Raw genomic sequence first — 17273 nt, forward strand, 5'->3', positions numbered from 1 at the left:
CGAGCGAAGTCTCCGAATGCTTCCGGTGCCGGGAGATGACGTCATCTGTACGGCGGGTCGGAAGGACCGATTTTGGGAAGGGCATTCTGGCGGCTGCGGAGCCTGGAAGTGAGGTGAGAGGTGAGTCGTAACGAGGAAAGGGGGAGGCAGGGCAGCCCCGTCTCCCCTTCGGGCTGAGGGGCTGGTCGGGAAGGTGCGGCCCTGTTTTTCTCCGCCTGGTGCCGGGAGACGCTGCCTTGGGCGGCTCTTGGTTCGCTGCCCGGGTTGGGTGTGCCCGTCCCTTCCGCTGGAGCCGCTTCTCCCCTGGACCTCCAGGCGGGCTGCTGGGGGCTTTATCTCAGCGGCTCTATCTGTTGGGGGCCGGCAGCCTGAGGGCTTAGTGGGCGACCCCCTTTCGTTGCCCTTCTCGTATGGGGAAGGATCTTCCGGGGGCTGCCCGGCTGCCCTTGGTGGTCCCAAGGCGTGCAGAGAGATGGGGTGTTGGGGCTGCCAAGCGGGGCTCGCCTTTGCCCCCCTCTGGGCATCAGACGTTGGCAGTCGCAGGCTAGACGCGAGTGAACGTAAGAAGAGCCCTGATGATGGATCCAGGCCAGTGGTCCATCTAGTAGTCTTAACATCCTGTACCCACAGTGGCGGGACAGGTGCCTGTGGGAAGCCCGAAAGCAGGACACTGGTGCAACAGCACTCTGCCCACCTGCGATTCCCAGCCGCTGGTACGGTGATACCTCGGGTTACATACGCTTCAGGTTACAGGCTCCACTAACCCAGAAATATTACCTCGGGTTAAGAACTTTGCTTCAGGATGAGAACAGAAATTGTGCTCCCGTGGCGCGGCAGCAGCGGGAGGCCCCATTAGCTAAAGTGGTGCTTCAGGTTAAGAACAGTTTCAGGTTAAGAATGGACCTCCGGAACGAATTAAGTACTTAACCCGAGGTACCACTGTATTTGGAGGCGCACCGAATGCTGTCAGTGGAGGTGGAATATAGCCATTGTGGCTTGATAGCTTTCTCTGCCACAAGTTTGTGTTCTGAAATGTTTACATTTTCACACGAGACACCGCCTAAATCTATTCATTGTATGCTCTGTATTGAAACAACATTTCTGTTTATAAAATCATTTGTATGCTAGCCTTCTGTGCAAAGCCATCCAGTGCAGATTGCATAAAACCATACATATACAAAATATAACAGCAGCAGTATTTGCAGTCATTTAAAAACCTAAGCTAGTTAAAAACAGTTTAAAAACATCAGTATAAATTGCTAATAGACAGAACTCTCTGCACCAAAATTACCAATTCTAAAAGAGCAACCTTTAAGAGAAATTGGACCAAAAGAGAAGTTTTTAAGGACAACATAATGTTGAGGCCATACAAATCTGCTAACCACAGATGTCAGCTGCACTTCAAACTACAAATTTTGATGTCACCCTTCAGGAAATGCAATACAATCTGAGGCCAGTTGTTCCTCTCTATCCAGATCAGTCAGATTCCCCATTCAGAGCAGCTCTATCTTATCTGAATTGAGTTTCAGCTCTATCTTCATCCATCTCAAAATTGTCTCCAGTTTCCTATTCAGAAATCATTTACATATTTTCCATCTTATTCTCACATCAGTTTAGGTTGAGCAGTAGCTTGCCCAGCACCACCCAGTAACTTTCTTTCCACTGTAAAAGTTCCTTAGTGGCCTTGTGCAAGCTGCTGCTCAACCTAAACTGCTTTACAGTGTTGTGAGAATAAGGGGACCCTCGGGCTCAGGGGCCATATGTGTCTCTCCAGGCCTCTCCACCTGGCCCACAAGACTCTTCCTAGGCCACACACACTCCCGAGCCACACCCCTCCTTAAATATTTTGCCTGTCTGGAATGTGCCTTTGACTTCTGATAACATTTCTTCTTTGCCTGGCTGGAGTTAAGAGAGTGGTGTGTAACTTACAGTACAAACATATAGATACAGTTGCTCCCCCCACTAATGTTCTGGCCATGCTCACCACTGGCATGTGGCCCCAGACAGGTTGCCATGAAGGGAATGTGGCCAGAGGCTGACCAAGCTTCTCCACTCCTGTGGTAGAGAATGGATTTGAGCCAGTGGCTACCTAGGCTAATAATGCAACCCTGTGCATGCCTACTCAAAAGTAAACTCCACAGAACTTTCTCTCAGGTAAATGTGTACAATATTGCAGCCCAGGTCTAAGATCTTACCCTGCTGAGCCTGTATTGGGCGGGGGGGTTGGGTCCAGATCAATCATCCATGAATTCTCAGACTGAGTTTGGCCTTGTTTTGTTTAATTTATCATCTGCCTTTCAGCCTGTGGTAAAGCCCTCTTGCTGGCTACTACAGTACCAAACACGTTGGGTGTTCAGAATTTTTATTCTGTCTCTGCATTTGCTATGTGTTTCTAAAAGACGCTCTCTTGGAGATCTCGGCTCTGCTAACGTGTCTGTCCTACCAACAGGTCCCTGAGGAGGGCGATGACTGAATACAAGCTGGTGGTGGTAGGAGCTGGTGGTGTTGGGAAAAGTGCCCTAACCATCCAGCTCATCCAGAATCACTTTGTAGATGAATATGATCCCACTATAGAGGTGAGCTCCTGCAGGCATTTTCAGCTTTGGGACCTGATTGACTGTGTGTGTATGATATGAACCTATGTTTCTTGTGTTGCTTTTCTACCAGCATACAAGAGGTGCAGCATACTGTCGTCAGCCCTAAGTGTTAGAAACCCAGAGTTTCACACTCATTAAACTTATCCTGTCTTTAAAGAAGTGGATAGAAAATATGGATTCATTTATCCTTATAATATCAGAAAGCTCAGAACCTTTTTGCAAAAGTATTGATATTTTTTCAGAGGTAAAGATAAAGGGACCCCTGACCATTAGGTCCAGTCGTGACCGACTCTGAGGTTGCGGCGCTCATCTCGCTTTATTGGCTGAGGGAGCCAGTGTACAGCTTCCGGGTCATGTGGCCAGCATGACTTCTGGTGAACCAGAGCAGCACACAGAAACGCCGTTTACCTTCCCACCGGAGCAGTACCTATTTATCTACTTGCACTTTGATGTGCTTTCGAACTGCTAGGTTGGCAGGAGCAGGGACCGAGCAACGGGAGCTCACCCTGTTGCGGGGATTTGAACCGCCGACCTTCTGATTGGCAAGTCCTAGGGTCTGTGGTTTAACCCACAGCGCCACCCGCGTCCCGTTTTCAGATATGCTTAACTGTTAATCAGTGGTATCTTTTTAAATCATTGATATCAGTGGGATTAAATTACTGTAGTTATGCTAACATAAATCCATTGGTTCCAGTGGATCTACTCTGAGTATGATTTAGCCAGACACCACCCAGTATGTGTAACAAAATTAAAATATTTGAGTTTTGGGAATTATTTGGCAAAGAATTGAGAGAGACTCGGGGCAGAGGTTGCTGTAGGATTAAAAGGATGAGGGACAGAGCTCTCCCAGAACCGAGGCACAGATTCCTCCCTTGTTCTAAGTTTGGTTTCTGGAACTTTACCAGAAACTCCCATGTTTTCAAAATCTCAACTGATGTATTTTCTTGTTTGAAAAGAGATCGTGAGGTTCTTCAGTTGATTGAACAAATAGCCCGTAAACAAGCATCTGTGGAATCCCCCAACAGCTCATGCTTCTGGAAGCACGTCATCCTTTAAATCATCAAATACAGTAAAGATTGGAGAAGGGCTGATTTCGAAACTGTGGATCATCACAGTGTGTTGAAGTGTGTGGCAAACAGGATTTGGTGGATCAGATAATGCTTAGTTCTGAAACTGTATTTCTTTCCCACAGGACTCTTACCGTAAACAGGTAGTTATTGATGGAGAGACCTGTTTGTTAGATATCCTGGACACAGCAGGGCAAGAAGAGTATAGTGCCATGAGAGATCAGTACATGAGAACTGGGGAAGGCTTTCTATGTGTGTTCGCCATCAACAACAGCAAATCATTTGCAGATATCAATCTTTACAGGTAAGCTGTGCTTGCAGGAAGGAGGTGGGAAAGGCACAGCTGCATGCTAGTGCTGAGCCAAAATCCACCGTGGCCCTTGAATAGACTGTATTGCTAAAGCGGTTGGTAGTCATGTCTAGAACAGAGGTGGTAACTGGATCCTGCCAGCAGGTCAGATCCTGCCCTCCCCCAACCCCCATAGACTGTTTTGACAATTAGGTGAGGGCTGCCCACCTGTCAGTCAGCTGCTATCTGATAAAGCATTTTCATTTGCCTGTGTGGTTTAAAATCAAACTGCGCATTCAAAAGCTCAGGAGTTTATGTACAGCTGAATATGCTGTTCAAGAGGTTTAAATAGTTCTGGAGAAATAGGGGACAATTGTGATAGATGCCCTAGCATAGGAAGGGATGGAGAGGATCATACTCAGGTGAATAAAAGGATGGTTGGAGCATCTTTCTGTTTTCATTATCTGGTTCATATAGTTAATGGTATACTAATTTGATTTCTAGCCCACTTTCAATTCAGAAGGACAGCTTATATAAAATTATGCAATCATGTGATATCAAAAGGCCATCTTATGGCATTGCTCTGAACTGCAGGATTTTTCATTATCTGAAGTCAGAAGAGAAGCAGCCAGGTGCAGCTGCCGTGTTTTGGGACCAATGGCAATTTGAACAACATGTAAAATTGAGGCTGTGATCTCTTCCCACCCATTTCTCCAGAGAACAGATTAAAAGAGTGAAAGATTCTGAAGACGTACCAATGGTGTTAGTGGGAAACAAATGTGACTTGCCAACACGGACAGTAGATACCAAACAAGCTCATGAAGTAGCCAAGAGCTATGGGATTCCCTTCATTGAGACATCTGCCAAAACGAGACAGGTAATGGATTCTTGTGCTTCTGTTTTGCTCTCTTGAGAACTGCCAGCACTGTTCCGGTACACTGATTGAGAAGCTAGCACTAGGCAGGCAGAGGGTTGGCGCTTGTTGGTAGGAGTGCTATCCTATAGGCTGCATAAACTTGGAACCTTTAAAAAGGGGGGGGGGAGCAAGCACACTTCCTGCATGTGAGGAGTAAGGTTCCATTGAGGAAAGTGGTAGCTTTTTAAAAACCCTATTTGTCATGTAGGGATGACCCTTTCTGGGGGGAATCACAGCTGGGGTTAACCCTTTTCTCCCCTCTCCACTGCCCCAAATGCCATGCATGCAGCAATCAGGCCTGAAAAATTCTAATTAATGTCAAAAGGAGGCTTTTTTCCAAGCCTACCTGATTGATGTCTTGTGGGCACATTTGTGGCTTGGGAGGAAAGGGTTAGACTTCCATGGCACGTGTGGCACACACACACCCCTTTTGGGTGTGGCAATCAGGTTTCAAAAACAACAACAGCACCCTCATGTCGGCTCAAAATATGAAGCTCTTTTTAAGTCTATTTGCCACACAGGTAGGGGTGGGCAATCTTCATGGTAATTACAGTTAGGGGGGGAAGGATTAACTCTCCCACCATGTGCTGTAATACAGTGGTACCTCGAGTTAAGAACTCAATTCGTTCCGGAGGTCTGTTCTTAACCTGAAACTGCTCTTAACCTGAAGCACCACTTTAGCTAATAGGCCCTCCTGCTGCCGCCACACCGTCAGAGCACGATTTCTGTTCTCATCTGAAGCAAAGTTCTTAACCCGAGGTAATATTTCTGGGTTAGTGGAGTCTGTAACCTGAAGCGTATGTAACCTAAAGCGTATGTAACCCAAGGTACCACTGTACCCACAAAATGACCTTCTCAACCTCAGCTTCAGTGTTTTATTTTCAAGTCCAGTGGCTGCTGTTGTGCATGAGTGAACGTGAATGAATGAATGGATGAATGAATGGTGGGGATTAAGGTTTATGTATGTTTTTATGCATGAATGGGGGTGGGTGTATATAAGGGAGAGTGTAGTGGGAGAGTTCCCCTATTTATTGCATTGATTCTGCCGACTACTGTAATGCAGTCCCCCACTCGGTAAATTTGATATGAAACCTTTCAAGAGGGATGTGTGGAGAAGGGGCAACAAGGAAAACATCTCCTAGGCCCAGAATCACTTGTTTCTGACCAGAGTATCTTTCCCGCTCAGGGTGTTGAAGATGCCTTTTACACACTGGTGAGGGAGATCCGCCAATATCGGATGAAAAGACTCAACAGCAGTGAAGATGGGAATCAAGGCTGCATGGGACTCTCATGCCTTGTGATGTGATCAGGTGGGTGGCAGTTTCTGCTAAACAAGTGATTGAGAAATATGAAGGCACAGTGTTTTTGAAGAAATCTCTTATTTTGAAGGACAGTGATAAAAGCAAGTTTTGCAAAGTAGGCGTAGGAGATGGTGAGAGTCAGAAAGCTGAGTGGCAAACGAGAAAATGCAGATGAATGCCTCATAAGAAGGACTTGTCAGCTTGCATCTTTAAAGCAGGCTCCTACAAAGCTCAAATAGACAAAAATTGCTTGGCAAAAATCTTTGGAAACCTCTGACATAGGGGCTGTAGCTTCCTAATGCTAAAGTTCATGTAATAGGTGTCAGGTCTCTATAGCCTCTTTTAAAAATAACATAAAAATCTATCAGTTGGACTACAGTCTTTCTGATAGGGATAAAATGCCTACAGCCTGTTCTCTCCACTGTAGCATCATTATCCTGGGCAAAGTCTACAGCTTTCTTGGTTTTTGTGGGTTTGATTCACTGGAAATTAATGCTGCATGTGGAGTTCTCCTGGGACTCTGCTTTGGCAGTCTTAAACTTCGCCCTGTTTATGTTATAGAGCAAAACTAACACGATGTATCTCTTTGTTTCAGCTGTCAAAAACATCTGGCCAAAGTGCAGCTAGAGGGTGAATCTTAAGTCCACTGTTGCATTTCACCAGTACCCTGGTGCCAGTTCTAATTCTTTTCTGCCGGCACCTGAAGAGAATGTCTCTGAACATCTACCTCTTTGCTCAGCTGAGCAAGCAAAGAAAGTCTCCTCTGTTGGTGGTGGATTCCCCCACCCCCTCTTTCTCGGATAGGTTCAAACAGAGGAACTGGTGTGTGAAACTGTAGAGGCCGAATACTTTGAAAGGACCATATACCTGTTTCTGGAAGGAAAGCTGGAGAAAATTGTGATCACACTGTACTGAAAAGCCTGACGTCTCTCCACCATTTTTGGACAGGGAAATGCTAGCAGCATGCCCCTGCACTGTATATCTAAAATATTTCTATAGCACATCAACTTATTGCACTTATTTTGACCTATAGCCCTTGGCTTTCTTTCTAGTAAGAGATCTTGAATAACCAAGTGCCTATTTGCAAAGGCAGGACAGGCCTTAAACTTACCCTGCAAAGTTCCTAACTGTCCCATCTTGAGCACCTGAACCTGCCTCAGACCCTTGGTCTGCCTGCTCTTGACCTGCAGTGGGTCTCCAGTGTCCTCCTTCGCTGCTCTGTTCACTGATCCTTCTTAATAGGACTTTCAGGGGATTGAATATGTGGAACCTTCTACATGCAGATATCACCTCCCCAGTAATGCACAAGGACGTCTCTGCACCCTTGACTGAAATACACATTGGTCTTTAAGACCTGTGGGGAACTCCAGCAGTCATTCACCATCCTCCACTGTTAAATACATTTCATTTAACTCTTCTTGACAATGCTGGAAGCCATTGGTGCCTCTCACCAGGCCCAATTAACAGCCGTGGATATTAAAACTAACAGTTACTCCAATGCCGGTCATAAATCATGGCTCTGTGAGGGCTTTGTAGAGAAGATGGAACTGCCCCAGCTTTCTATGCACTGCTCTCTCTTTTTTTTAATTTGTTCAACACCTTTGTCAGGCACAGACTCTTTATTTTTTATCTGTGAAAAATGAACCAGGGGGAAACACACTTCATCAAGGTTACATACTCTGAATGCTCTTTCCGGGTGACTGCTGTGCAGTTAAGCTACAGGTAAAGAGCTTGGGGAACAAAAGGGGAACACAAAGGGATTTAGCCACACAGTTTGATGCTGCTTGGATAAAGAAGTAAATTGCTGTTGTGTATTCAGCCTTACGAACTTTGGAACTGGATTTTTCATGAGCCTATGTGCCCCATAATTCTCTGTTCAAATGAATATTTGCTGGGAAAAGAGCTGATTGACTAGATAACCACTATTTATTTGAAAGCCATAATATTTGATCCTGGTTCTCATGTCTTGTTCCTGTTTTGCAACTGAATGTGTGAACTGCCTTGATTCCGAAGTGTTCTTGCTTGATATGATGGAAATTCGTACAAAAGTGCTGTCTGTGGTAGTTGTTTGATACATACATGTCGTTGCTAGATGTTGTGGTTATTGCATTTATAAATTCTTCCTAAGCAGGGGGCCAGACTGAAGTAGAAATGGAGTACAGGACCGTAAGTCATTTATTGGTGGTTTTATTACGTTGCCATTTTACTGTACAAGCTCCAAGTTGGAAAAATCACTGTGCAATCACAAGTAGCGAGATGGTGGACACCTATTTCCCAAAATATCTTTGCTCTTGCCTAATATGATGATGATGTATCGCTTCAGAGATGTGCAGTATTCTGAGAGGGTCTTAATATGTCTTGCATCTAGGTAAACTGTTAATCAGGTCTAGGCCTTAAGACATCACAGAACTCCCTTTGTTAAGGGGCTGGTATCACTTAAGCAATAAAGTGGTACATTGTTTAAGTCCATTTCCTTTGTTTTTACGGACAGAGTTCCTATGTCCCTTTCTATTTGCATGGCATGTATAAATGTAACAGGTACATTGATGGAGGGGGCAGTATTTGTTGATTTTCTGCTCATCTTGTAGCTATTCAGGATGTTGAACATAGGAGTACTGCCAGATAACATAGGAGTACTGCCAGGATGTTGAACATAGGAGTACTGCCAGATAAAAGTGGCAGTCCTTGTACCACTTTACGAAGTCTCCCTCCACTTTTTACCATGTGTAAAGGTTGTGTCTGCAGAAGCCTGAAGATTAAGTGTCATTTCTGGCTGAGCTTTCTGCATATTAGCCAGCGAAAAAGCAGCAGTGAAGAAGATATTGGCCAGTTTCACACCCATTGTTAATCTGAGTCCAGTTGCTGCAGATGATATTCCTTCACTAGACTAACTTTGCATTCTCTAGAGATAAAGCACTCTTCCACCTTCAGAATAATAATTATTATTGTTATTATTATTTGCCCTGATGAACACCTCATCGATTAACTGAAACTAGTGGTCAGTATTTTTTAAAGTATTTGCAGTATTGTTTTTAAAAATACTATTTGAATTCTTCTGGTTCGGGGGCAGGGGTGGTACCCTGCAGATGTTACATCTTCCCATCTTCCCTGACTAGTGGGCTGACAATTGAGACCCAGCAGCAATGCCTGCCTCTGCTCTGTGCCTTTCTAAGTGGCCAGTTTTGCCGCATGTGACTGAATTAATGGTTAGAGAAAGCACAGATATGGAGTTGAAAAGGGAAGAAAGTGCCTATTTGCTGCCTGGTGAATTTGAGTTCTGGGGTGTTTAAATATAATTTTAAAATACTCACAATGGTGCTTGCATCTTCAGATTCTCCAGCATAATACAGGATGGTCATAAGCTACGAGAAATAATAGTAATATACATGAGGAAATGGCAAAGTGCACATTAATAAGATCTCTACTGATTTTACAGCTAATTGAAGAAAAGCTCCCTTGTATGTTCATGAGTTATGGGAGCGACACTGCCAATTTCCTTCCATTTGGATAGTAGAAAAGGTGTCTTGTCTTAATTGGTCTCTAACATAACTGATTCTGCCACTGTTTTGCTCTTGCTGACAGGCAATCTCATTTCCTACAGCAGAATACCACAATTAATATGGGGCAGTAGAGTCTGTGTGGCTAGGAAGCAAGGCATGCTTCAGCTGTGATTGCACAACACTGGATGGGCTCTCTTTTTAATGAAGTATCAGAACCCAGCATTTAAACATGGCATGTCACCAAAGGACTAATGTCAACTCTATTACTATGTAATCCATTTCTCACTCATTTTGTGTTTTAATCAAATAATGTTTGTAAAAAAATTCTAAAATACATCAATATTATTCCTTGGTGTGTGCGCAATTCTTATTATCCATTTCATTTCTATACTGCTTTATATTTTTAAAGGGGAAACAAATCTCAAAGCGGATTGCAACCTTGGGATACTACTAGTAACTTCTAAGTGGCAAAGAAGTATGAGCCTGCTTAAAAGTCAGTGTAAATCTATAAGTAATGACGGAGTGATCTGAACTGGTCTGAACCCTATATTACTCAATCAAACCACAGCCAGCCTGCTGCTGTGTCATAGACTCTGTCTGACAGTAAGGAAATTGATTTACACTTATCTGTCTTTATCTTCACCTCTCACTTGCTTTAGATAAGTCTATCGTGGGGGAAGTCTCTAGGTTTCCTGTTCTCTCTTCAGCTTGGAGGGTTTTCCCCTTCCTAAATCATCCTTTGTAGCTGGACTAGAGATTCTCCATTGGTTATACATGGGTGATGGTGGAAAGTTCCTGAGTAAAGGCTGATATGAAAGCTAGCATGGTGTAGTGGTCAGAATGTCAGACTGGAGGAGATCTGGGTTCAAATCCCCAGTCAGCCATTATGCTTACTTGGCCCAATTACTCAGCATGGTCTTCACAGGCTTGTGAGGCTAAGCCAGAGGTCCTTGAGGAGAGCAACTTGGGGAAAGGCTGGGATGTAATAAATGAATGATTTCTCTTTTACCTTAAGGGGCGTCGCTTTTCCTAAGGGAGCACAAAGCTACAATTTCTCCTATGTCCACAGACTACAGTCTGATTAGTGGGATAAGCCCATCTGGGCAAACAAGACTTCTATTGTTGGGAGTTTAGAGCCTATAATCCTCCCTCTGCCAAGCACTTGCACTTTCTGCTGTTGAAAGGGCCGCAGTGGATTCAGTTTATCTTCAATGTGAATTCAAAACTTCTTTTGGGTTAGATGTCATGGATGACAAACCCTAGCCTGCTTCTACCCTGAAGTCACATTTTTGCACACGGGTCAGCAGTTGCTCAGAAATGTGAATTATCTGTTCCTAGGTGAGTAATACCTATATGGTGCTTAGTCTTCAGATTTTAGTGATGTTTGCCACCCCTTTTCTAGGTGCCCAGGACATTGAGACCTTTAATTCCTAGACTCGCTTGCCATGACGACACATTTTCTGGGATTTGCAAACTCCTCTCACAGGAGCTAAAGGGGAAAGCATAAATGCACTTTGGTGGGTACTGCAAAATGATAAGCAACAAAGCCAGAAAGGTTTGCATGAGAACATTGTTGTTTTACCTCTTTGTTGAAGAAGTTTGGTTCTGTAGAAGCAGTGTGAAGAAGCTCATTTGAAGGAGAAACACTAACCAGGAAAATGTTATGCAGGATGTGTCCTACCTGCTTTCTTTGAATCATAGTGGCTGGGTAGAACAATTACAGAACTGTACTGTTGAATTGGTACACTAAATGAGCAGAGGGTTTTTTGTGTTGTTGTTTTTGGTAACTATAACAGCCCATCCCTTTCCTCTAAAGTAGGAGTGGGAAACATGTAGCACTCCAGATGTTGTTGAACTTGCCTCAGCCAGCATGGCCAATGCTCTGGGATGACATAGTCAAAAACAACCTAGCAAAAGCAGTTCTCAGTCCTCCTTTAAAGCTTCTGCAGGTGTGTTGTTGTTGTTGTTGTTGTTTAGTCGTTTAGTCATTTCCGACTCTTCGTGACCCCATGGACCAGAGAACGCCAGGCACCTCTGTCCTCCACTGCCTCCCGCAGTTTGGTCAAACTCATGCTGGTAACCTCGAAAACACTATCCAACCATCTCGTCCTCTTCCGTCCCCTTCTTCTTGTGCCCTCCATTTTTCCCAACATCAGGGTCTTCTCCAGGGAGTCTTCTCTTCTCATGAGGTGGCCAAAGTACTGGAGCCTCAGCTTCACAATCTGTCCTTCCAGTGAGCACTCAGGGTTGATTTCCTTCAGTATGGAGAGGTTTGATCTTCTTGCAGTCCATGGGACTCTCAAGAGTCTCCTCCAGCACCATAATTCAAAAGCATCAATTCTTCGGCGATCAGCCTTCTTTATGGTCCAGCTCTCACTTCCATACATCACTACTGGGAAAACCATAGCTTTAACTATACGAACCTTTGTTGGCAAGGTGATGTCTCTACTTCTCAAGATGCTGTCTAGGCCTGTCATTGCCCTTCTACCAAGAAGCAGGCGTCTTTTAATTTCGTGGCTGCTGTCACCATCTGCAGTGATCATTGAGCCCAAGAAAGTAAAATCTCTCACTACCTCCATTTCTTCCCCTTCTATTTGCCAGGAGGTGATGGGACCAGTGGCCATGATCTTCGTTTTTTTGATGTTGAGCTTCAGACCATATTTTGCGCTCTCCTCTTTCACCCTCATTAAAAGGTTCTTTAATTCCTCCTCACTTTCTGCCATCAAGGTTGTGTCATCTGCATATCTGAGGTTGTTGATATTTCTTCCGGCAATCTTAATTCCGGCTAGGGATTCATCCAGCCCAGCCTTTCGCATGATGAATTCTGCATATAAGTTAAATAAGCAGGGAGACAAAATACAGCCTTGTCGTACTCCTTTCCCAATTTTGAACCAATCAGTTGTTCCATATCCAGTTCTAACTGTAGCTTCTTGTCCCACATAGAGATTTCTCAGGAGACAGATGAGGTGATCTGGCACTCCCATTTCTTTAAGAACTTGCCATAGTTTGCCGTGGTCGACACAGTCAAAGGCTTTTGCATAGTCAATGAAGCAGAAGTAGATGTCTTTCTGGAACTCTCTAGCTTTCTCCATAATCCAGCGCATGTTTGCAATTTGGTCTCTGGTTCCTCTGCCTCTTCTAAATCCAGCTTGCACTTCTGGGAGTTCTCGGTCCACATACTGCTTGAGCCTTCCTTGTAGAATTTTAAGCGTAAGCTTGCTAGCGTGTGAAATGAGTGCAATTGTGCGGTAGTTGGAGCATTCTTTGGCACTGCCCTTCTTTGGGATTGGGATGTAGACTGATCTTCTCCAATCTTCTGGCCACTGCTGAGTTTTCCAAACTTGCTGGCATATTGAGTGTAGCACCTTAACAGCATCATCTTTTAAAATTTTAAATAGTTCAGCTGGAATACCATCACTTCCACTGGCCTTGTTATTTGCAGTGCTTTCTAAGGCCCATTTGACTTCACTCTCCAGGATGTCTGGCTCAAGGTCAGCAACCACACTACCTGGGGTGTATGGGACATCCATATCTTTCTGGTATAATTCCTCTGTGTATTCTTGCCACCTCTTCTTGATGTCTTCTGCTTCTGTTAGGTCCTTTCCACTTTTGTCCTTTATTATGGAAATCTTTGTACGAAATGTTCCTTTCATATCTCCAATTTTCTTGAACAGATCTCTGGTTCTTCCCATTCTATTGCTTTCCTCTATTCCTTTGCATTGCTCGTTTAAGAAGGTCTTCTTGTCTCTCCTTGCTATTCTTTGGAAATCTGCATTCAATTTCCTGTATCTTTCACTATCTCCCTCGCATTTTGCTTGCCTTCTCTCCCCCGCTATTTGTAAGGCCTCATTGGACAGCCACTTTGCTTTCTTGTATTTCCTTTTCATTGGGATGGTTTTCGTTGCTGCCTCCTGTATAATGTTACGAGCCTCCATCCATAGTTCTTCAGGCACTCTGTACACCAAATCTAAATCCTTAAACCTGTTCCTCACTTCCACTGTGTATTCATAAGGGATTTGGCTTAGATTGTATCTTACCAGCCCAGTGGTTTTTCCTACTTTCTTCAGTTTAAGCTTGAATTTTGCTATAAGAAGCTGATGATCTGAGCCACAGTCAGCTCCAGGTCTTGTTTTTGCTGACTGTATAGAGCTTCTCCATCTTTGGCTGCAGAGAATATAATCAATCTTATTTCGATGCTGCCCATCTGGTGATGTCCATGTGTAGAGTCGTCTCTTGTGTTGTTGGAAAAGCGTGTTTGTGATGACCAGCTTGTTCTCTTGACAGAACTCTATTAGCCTTTGCCCTGCTTCGTTTTGATCTCCAAGGCCAAACTTGCCAGTTGTTCCTTTTATCTCTTGACTCCCTACTTTAGCATTCCAATCCCCTATAATGAGAAGAACATCCTTCTTTGGTGTCATTTCTATAAGGTTTTGTAAGTCTTCATAGAATTGGTCAATTTCAGTTTCTTCAGCACAAGTAGTTGGTGCATAAACTTGGATTACTGTGATGTTAAAAGGTCTGCTTTGGATTCGTATCGAGATCATTCTATCATTTTTGAGATTGCATCCCAGTACAGCTTTCGCCACTCTTTTGTTGACTATGAGGGCCACTCCATTTCTTTTACGGGTTTCTTGCCCACAGTAGTAGATATGATGGTCATCCGAACTGAATTCACCCATTCCCGTCCATTTTAGTTCACTGATGCCCAGGATGTCAATATTTATTCTTGCCATCTCATTTTTGACCACCTCCAACTTACCCAGGTTCATGGTTCTTACATTCCAGGTTCCTATGCAATATTTTTCTTTACAGCATTGGACTTTCCTTTCGCTTCCAGGCATATCCGCAACTGAGCATCCTTTCGGCTTTGGCCCAGCCGCTTCATCAGCTCTGGATCTACTTGTACTTGCCCTCCGCTCTTCCCCAGTAGCATGTTGGACGCCTTCTGACCTGAGGGGCTCATCTTCCAGCGTCATATCTTTTATATGCCTGTTGTCTTTGTCCATGGAGTTTTCTTGGCAGGGATACTGGAGTGGCTTGCCGGTTCCTCCTCCAGGTGGATCACGTTTGGTCAAAACTCTCCACTATGACCTGTTCATCTTGGGTGCCCTGCTCGGCATAGTTCATAGCTTCTCTGAGTTCTTCAAGCCCCTTCGCCACGGCAAGGCAGTGATCCATGAAGGGGGCAGGTGTGTTACCCTGGTATAAATTATCAGAAAGGAGCAAGCAGAATCTACGTATGTTTACTTCTCCCTAAATACTGGAGCTGGCTGGTGGCTTTCAATGCTTGCCATGCAGAGGAAATTCAATCCCTTAGTTATCTGATATGACCACATGCAAGTGTGACTTGGACAAGGGCTGTTGCTTCAAGAAAGAGTAGTAAGAGCTAGTCTGGGATGTGTGGACTATTTGTGCGAGTGTACAAACAGAAACAGCATTTCCCATACTTCTGCTAGAGGTCACAATTTGTTTTTATGAATTAAAATCACAGGCAGAGCACTCGTGGCAATATCTGAATTAAAATGAAGCTGTGCCACCAAGAGTGAGACCTTAATTTGAACCCTGATTGTAGAGTTGGAAGTGACTGTGAGCATCATCTAGTCCACCCCCTGCAATGCAGGAATTACTATTGCACTGGGGAAATGTCTGTGCAGTGCCCATCTCCCATTCCTTTGCTTCCCACTTTCTTTTTCCTAGTGTAAAGTATAAAGCCTTTCCCTAGATGTACCTGAGCTGACGTTGTCCTCAGCTGCCACTTTGTTTCAGCACAGGACCCGGGTGGTGCTGTGGTCTAAAACCACTGAGCTTCTTGGGCTTGCCGATTAGAAAGTCGGCGGTTTGAATCCCCACAACAGGGTGAGCTCCCATTGCTCTGTCCTAGTTCCTGCCAACCTAGCAGTTCGAAAGCACACTAGTTCAAGTAGATAAATAGGTACCATTGTGGCAGGGAAGGTAAACAGCATTTCCATGCACTCTGGTTTCCACCACGGTGTCCCGTTGCGCCAGAAGTGGTTTAGTCATGCTGGCCACATGACTCAGAAAGCTGTCTGCAGACAAATGCCGGCTCCGTTGGCCTGAAGTGAGATGAGTGCCGCAACCCCATAGTCACCTTTGACTGCACTTTACCATCCAGGGGTCCTTTACCTTTTACCTTATCTTGTTTCAGAATGTTATATACACATTGGTCTCAGCAGCACCCTAGTTCTGTGCATCAACAGCAGCTTCAGCCTGAATGTCTAATGTAAAAAAGCCTGTCACATCTTGGTGTCATACGTGAAAAGAGCAGAAGCCTAAACTGCTTGGGTTAAGAATCTTGGTCTTGAAACTATTGGATTTGTGCATATACATGGATGCCAGGATAAGTTAGGCAGTGAAACCTCCCAGCCAAGGAGGCAAATGTACTTTTAATAAAGGCCTGCCAATGGGACACAGCCATCATGGAGCACAAGGGTCTATCTGTTCTGCGCATATCCTCACATTCTCTGTTCACCCTTTTCCTTGTGACCCCAAGGAAGCTTAGCTAGTTAATTTGATATTCTGGATAAAAGAAGGCGCAAGAACTCAAAAGAGAATTAACAAGACTGTAGAGCCTGAAGGTCATTCTTGGTTTCAGATGCAAATTTAATGCCGTTGACATTCAGTGCAGAAAGATTAGAAGCAAATGCACTCTTTATAGATAGCCATAGAGGGCAGATAGTTTGCGCATTCAAAAGAGTGAGTGGCTGTAAGGTTTGGTTGTATTGATGGGGGATAAGTAATTTGGAGCGCCTGGTCAGAAGACATTGGTGACTGGAAATTGTCATGGTTGTACATCAGAAGCAAAGCAGCGTTTTAGGAAGGCCACTCAAATACTTGGCCCTGTTTCGGTAGTCATAATATTCATTTCTTGTGCTATCCTTGCTTTAAAGTTTGATTTTATATCCCACCATCCTAGCCCTTAGGATGACTAATACTAATTGAAGTTAGTTATAAAATACAATAACATTAAATAATGTAACATCATAAAACGGGTAGGTTCGGCAGGGGGTAAATGAAACAAATGTACCCCTGTTCACCACAGAAACCTGAGCATCCATTTTCAGGAAGGATTGGAGCCATATAAGGCCATACAATTACATTTCAAAAAAGCACTAAACATATTTGGTATGTATTGGTGGATTCAATATTTCTTAGTTTTGCCATGCAATCTTGCTCTAAGGGAGCAGAGTACCCACTGCTAGCCTGGATGGATACAGATTTTGAAGAGGCAAAAAACTGCTTGAAAGAATGCTGCAGAAAAGTTCCAGTGTTGAACATATCCCAAAGGATTGTGGTGCAAAGTCAGTACTTATTTATTCAGTACAAATAGTTGTGCTAATCTGGTCTCCATTCATGAGTCAGTGATAGGGGCCACCTGTGACCAACTCAAAAGCACCCAGTCCTGGCCATGATCCTGGCAACATTCTCTCATTTGTGGTGGGTGGAGCAGTGCTCCCAAATTTACTGTCCATACATCTCGGGACAAACAGAGTTAACCCCCAAGCCTGTAGCTTCACCTGTTAACAACTGAGACTTTGCCTGGCTGCAGCTTTAAATAGTCTGCTGCGTATTCCTTCACTCCTTT

General features: G+C 44.2%; 1 protein-coding gene across 2 annotated transcripts; it reads left to right on the plus strand.

The window, feature by feature from the left end:
• NRAS (NRAS proto-oncogene, GTPase) lies at positions 1-10023 on the plus strand. Of its 2 annotated transcripts, XR_014566059.1 has the most exons (7): positions 1-113; positions 2450-2576; positions 3790-3968; positions 4671-4830; positions 6056-6179; positions 6766-8754; positions 8802-10023. XR_014566059.1 is itself a non-coding variant. In XM_083746068.1 (6 exons), the coding sequence occupies exons 2-5, from the start codon at positions 2466-2468 to the stop codon at positions 6173-6175; spliced, it is 570 nt and encodes a 189-aa protein (XP_083602194.1). In that variant the 5' UTR covers positions 1-113; positions 2450-2465; the 3' UTR covers positions 6176-6179; positions 6766-10023. The 2 variants fall into 2 exon arrangements, 1 of the variants encoding a protein (XP_083602194.1); XM_083746068.1 differs by having other exon boundaries at positions 6766-10023.
• Positions 10024-17273: the final 7250 nt, after the last annotated feature.

This window comes from Podarcis gaigeae (genome assembly GCF_964106915.1).
Source record: "Podarcis gaigeae genome assembly, chromosome: 6".
Lineage (NCBI taxonomy): Eukaryota > Metazoa > Chordata > Lepidosauria > Squamata > Lacertidae > Podarcis > Podarcis gaigeae.

Coding starts and splice junctions, on each gene's coding strand:
- NRAS (XM_083746068.1), top strand. CDS start 2,466: ATGACTGAATACAAGCTGGTGGTGGTAGGAGCTGGTGGTGTTGGGAAA. Junction 3,969..4,670: donor GCAGATATCAATCTTTACAG/GTAAGCTGTGCT, acceptor CCATTTCTCCAG/AGAACAGATTAAAAGAGTGA. Junction 4,831..6,055: donor CATCTGCCAAAACGAGACAG/GTAATGGATTCT, acceptor TTTCCCGCTCAG/GGTGTTGAAGATGCCTTTTA.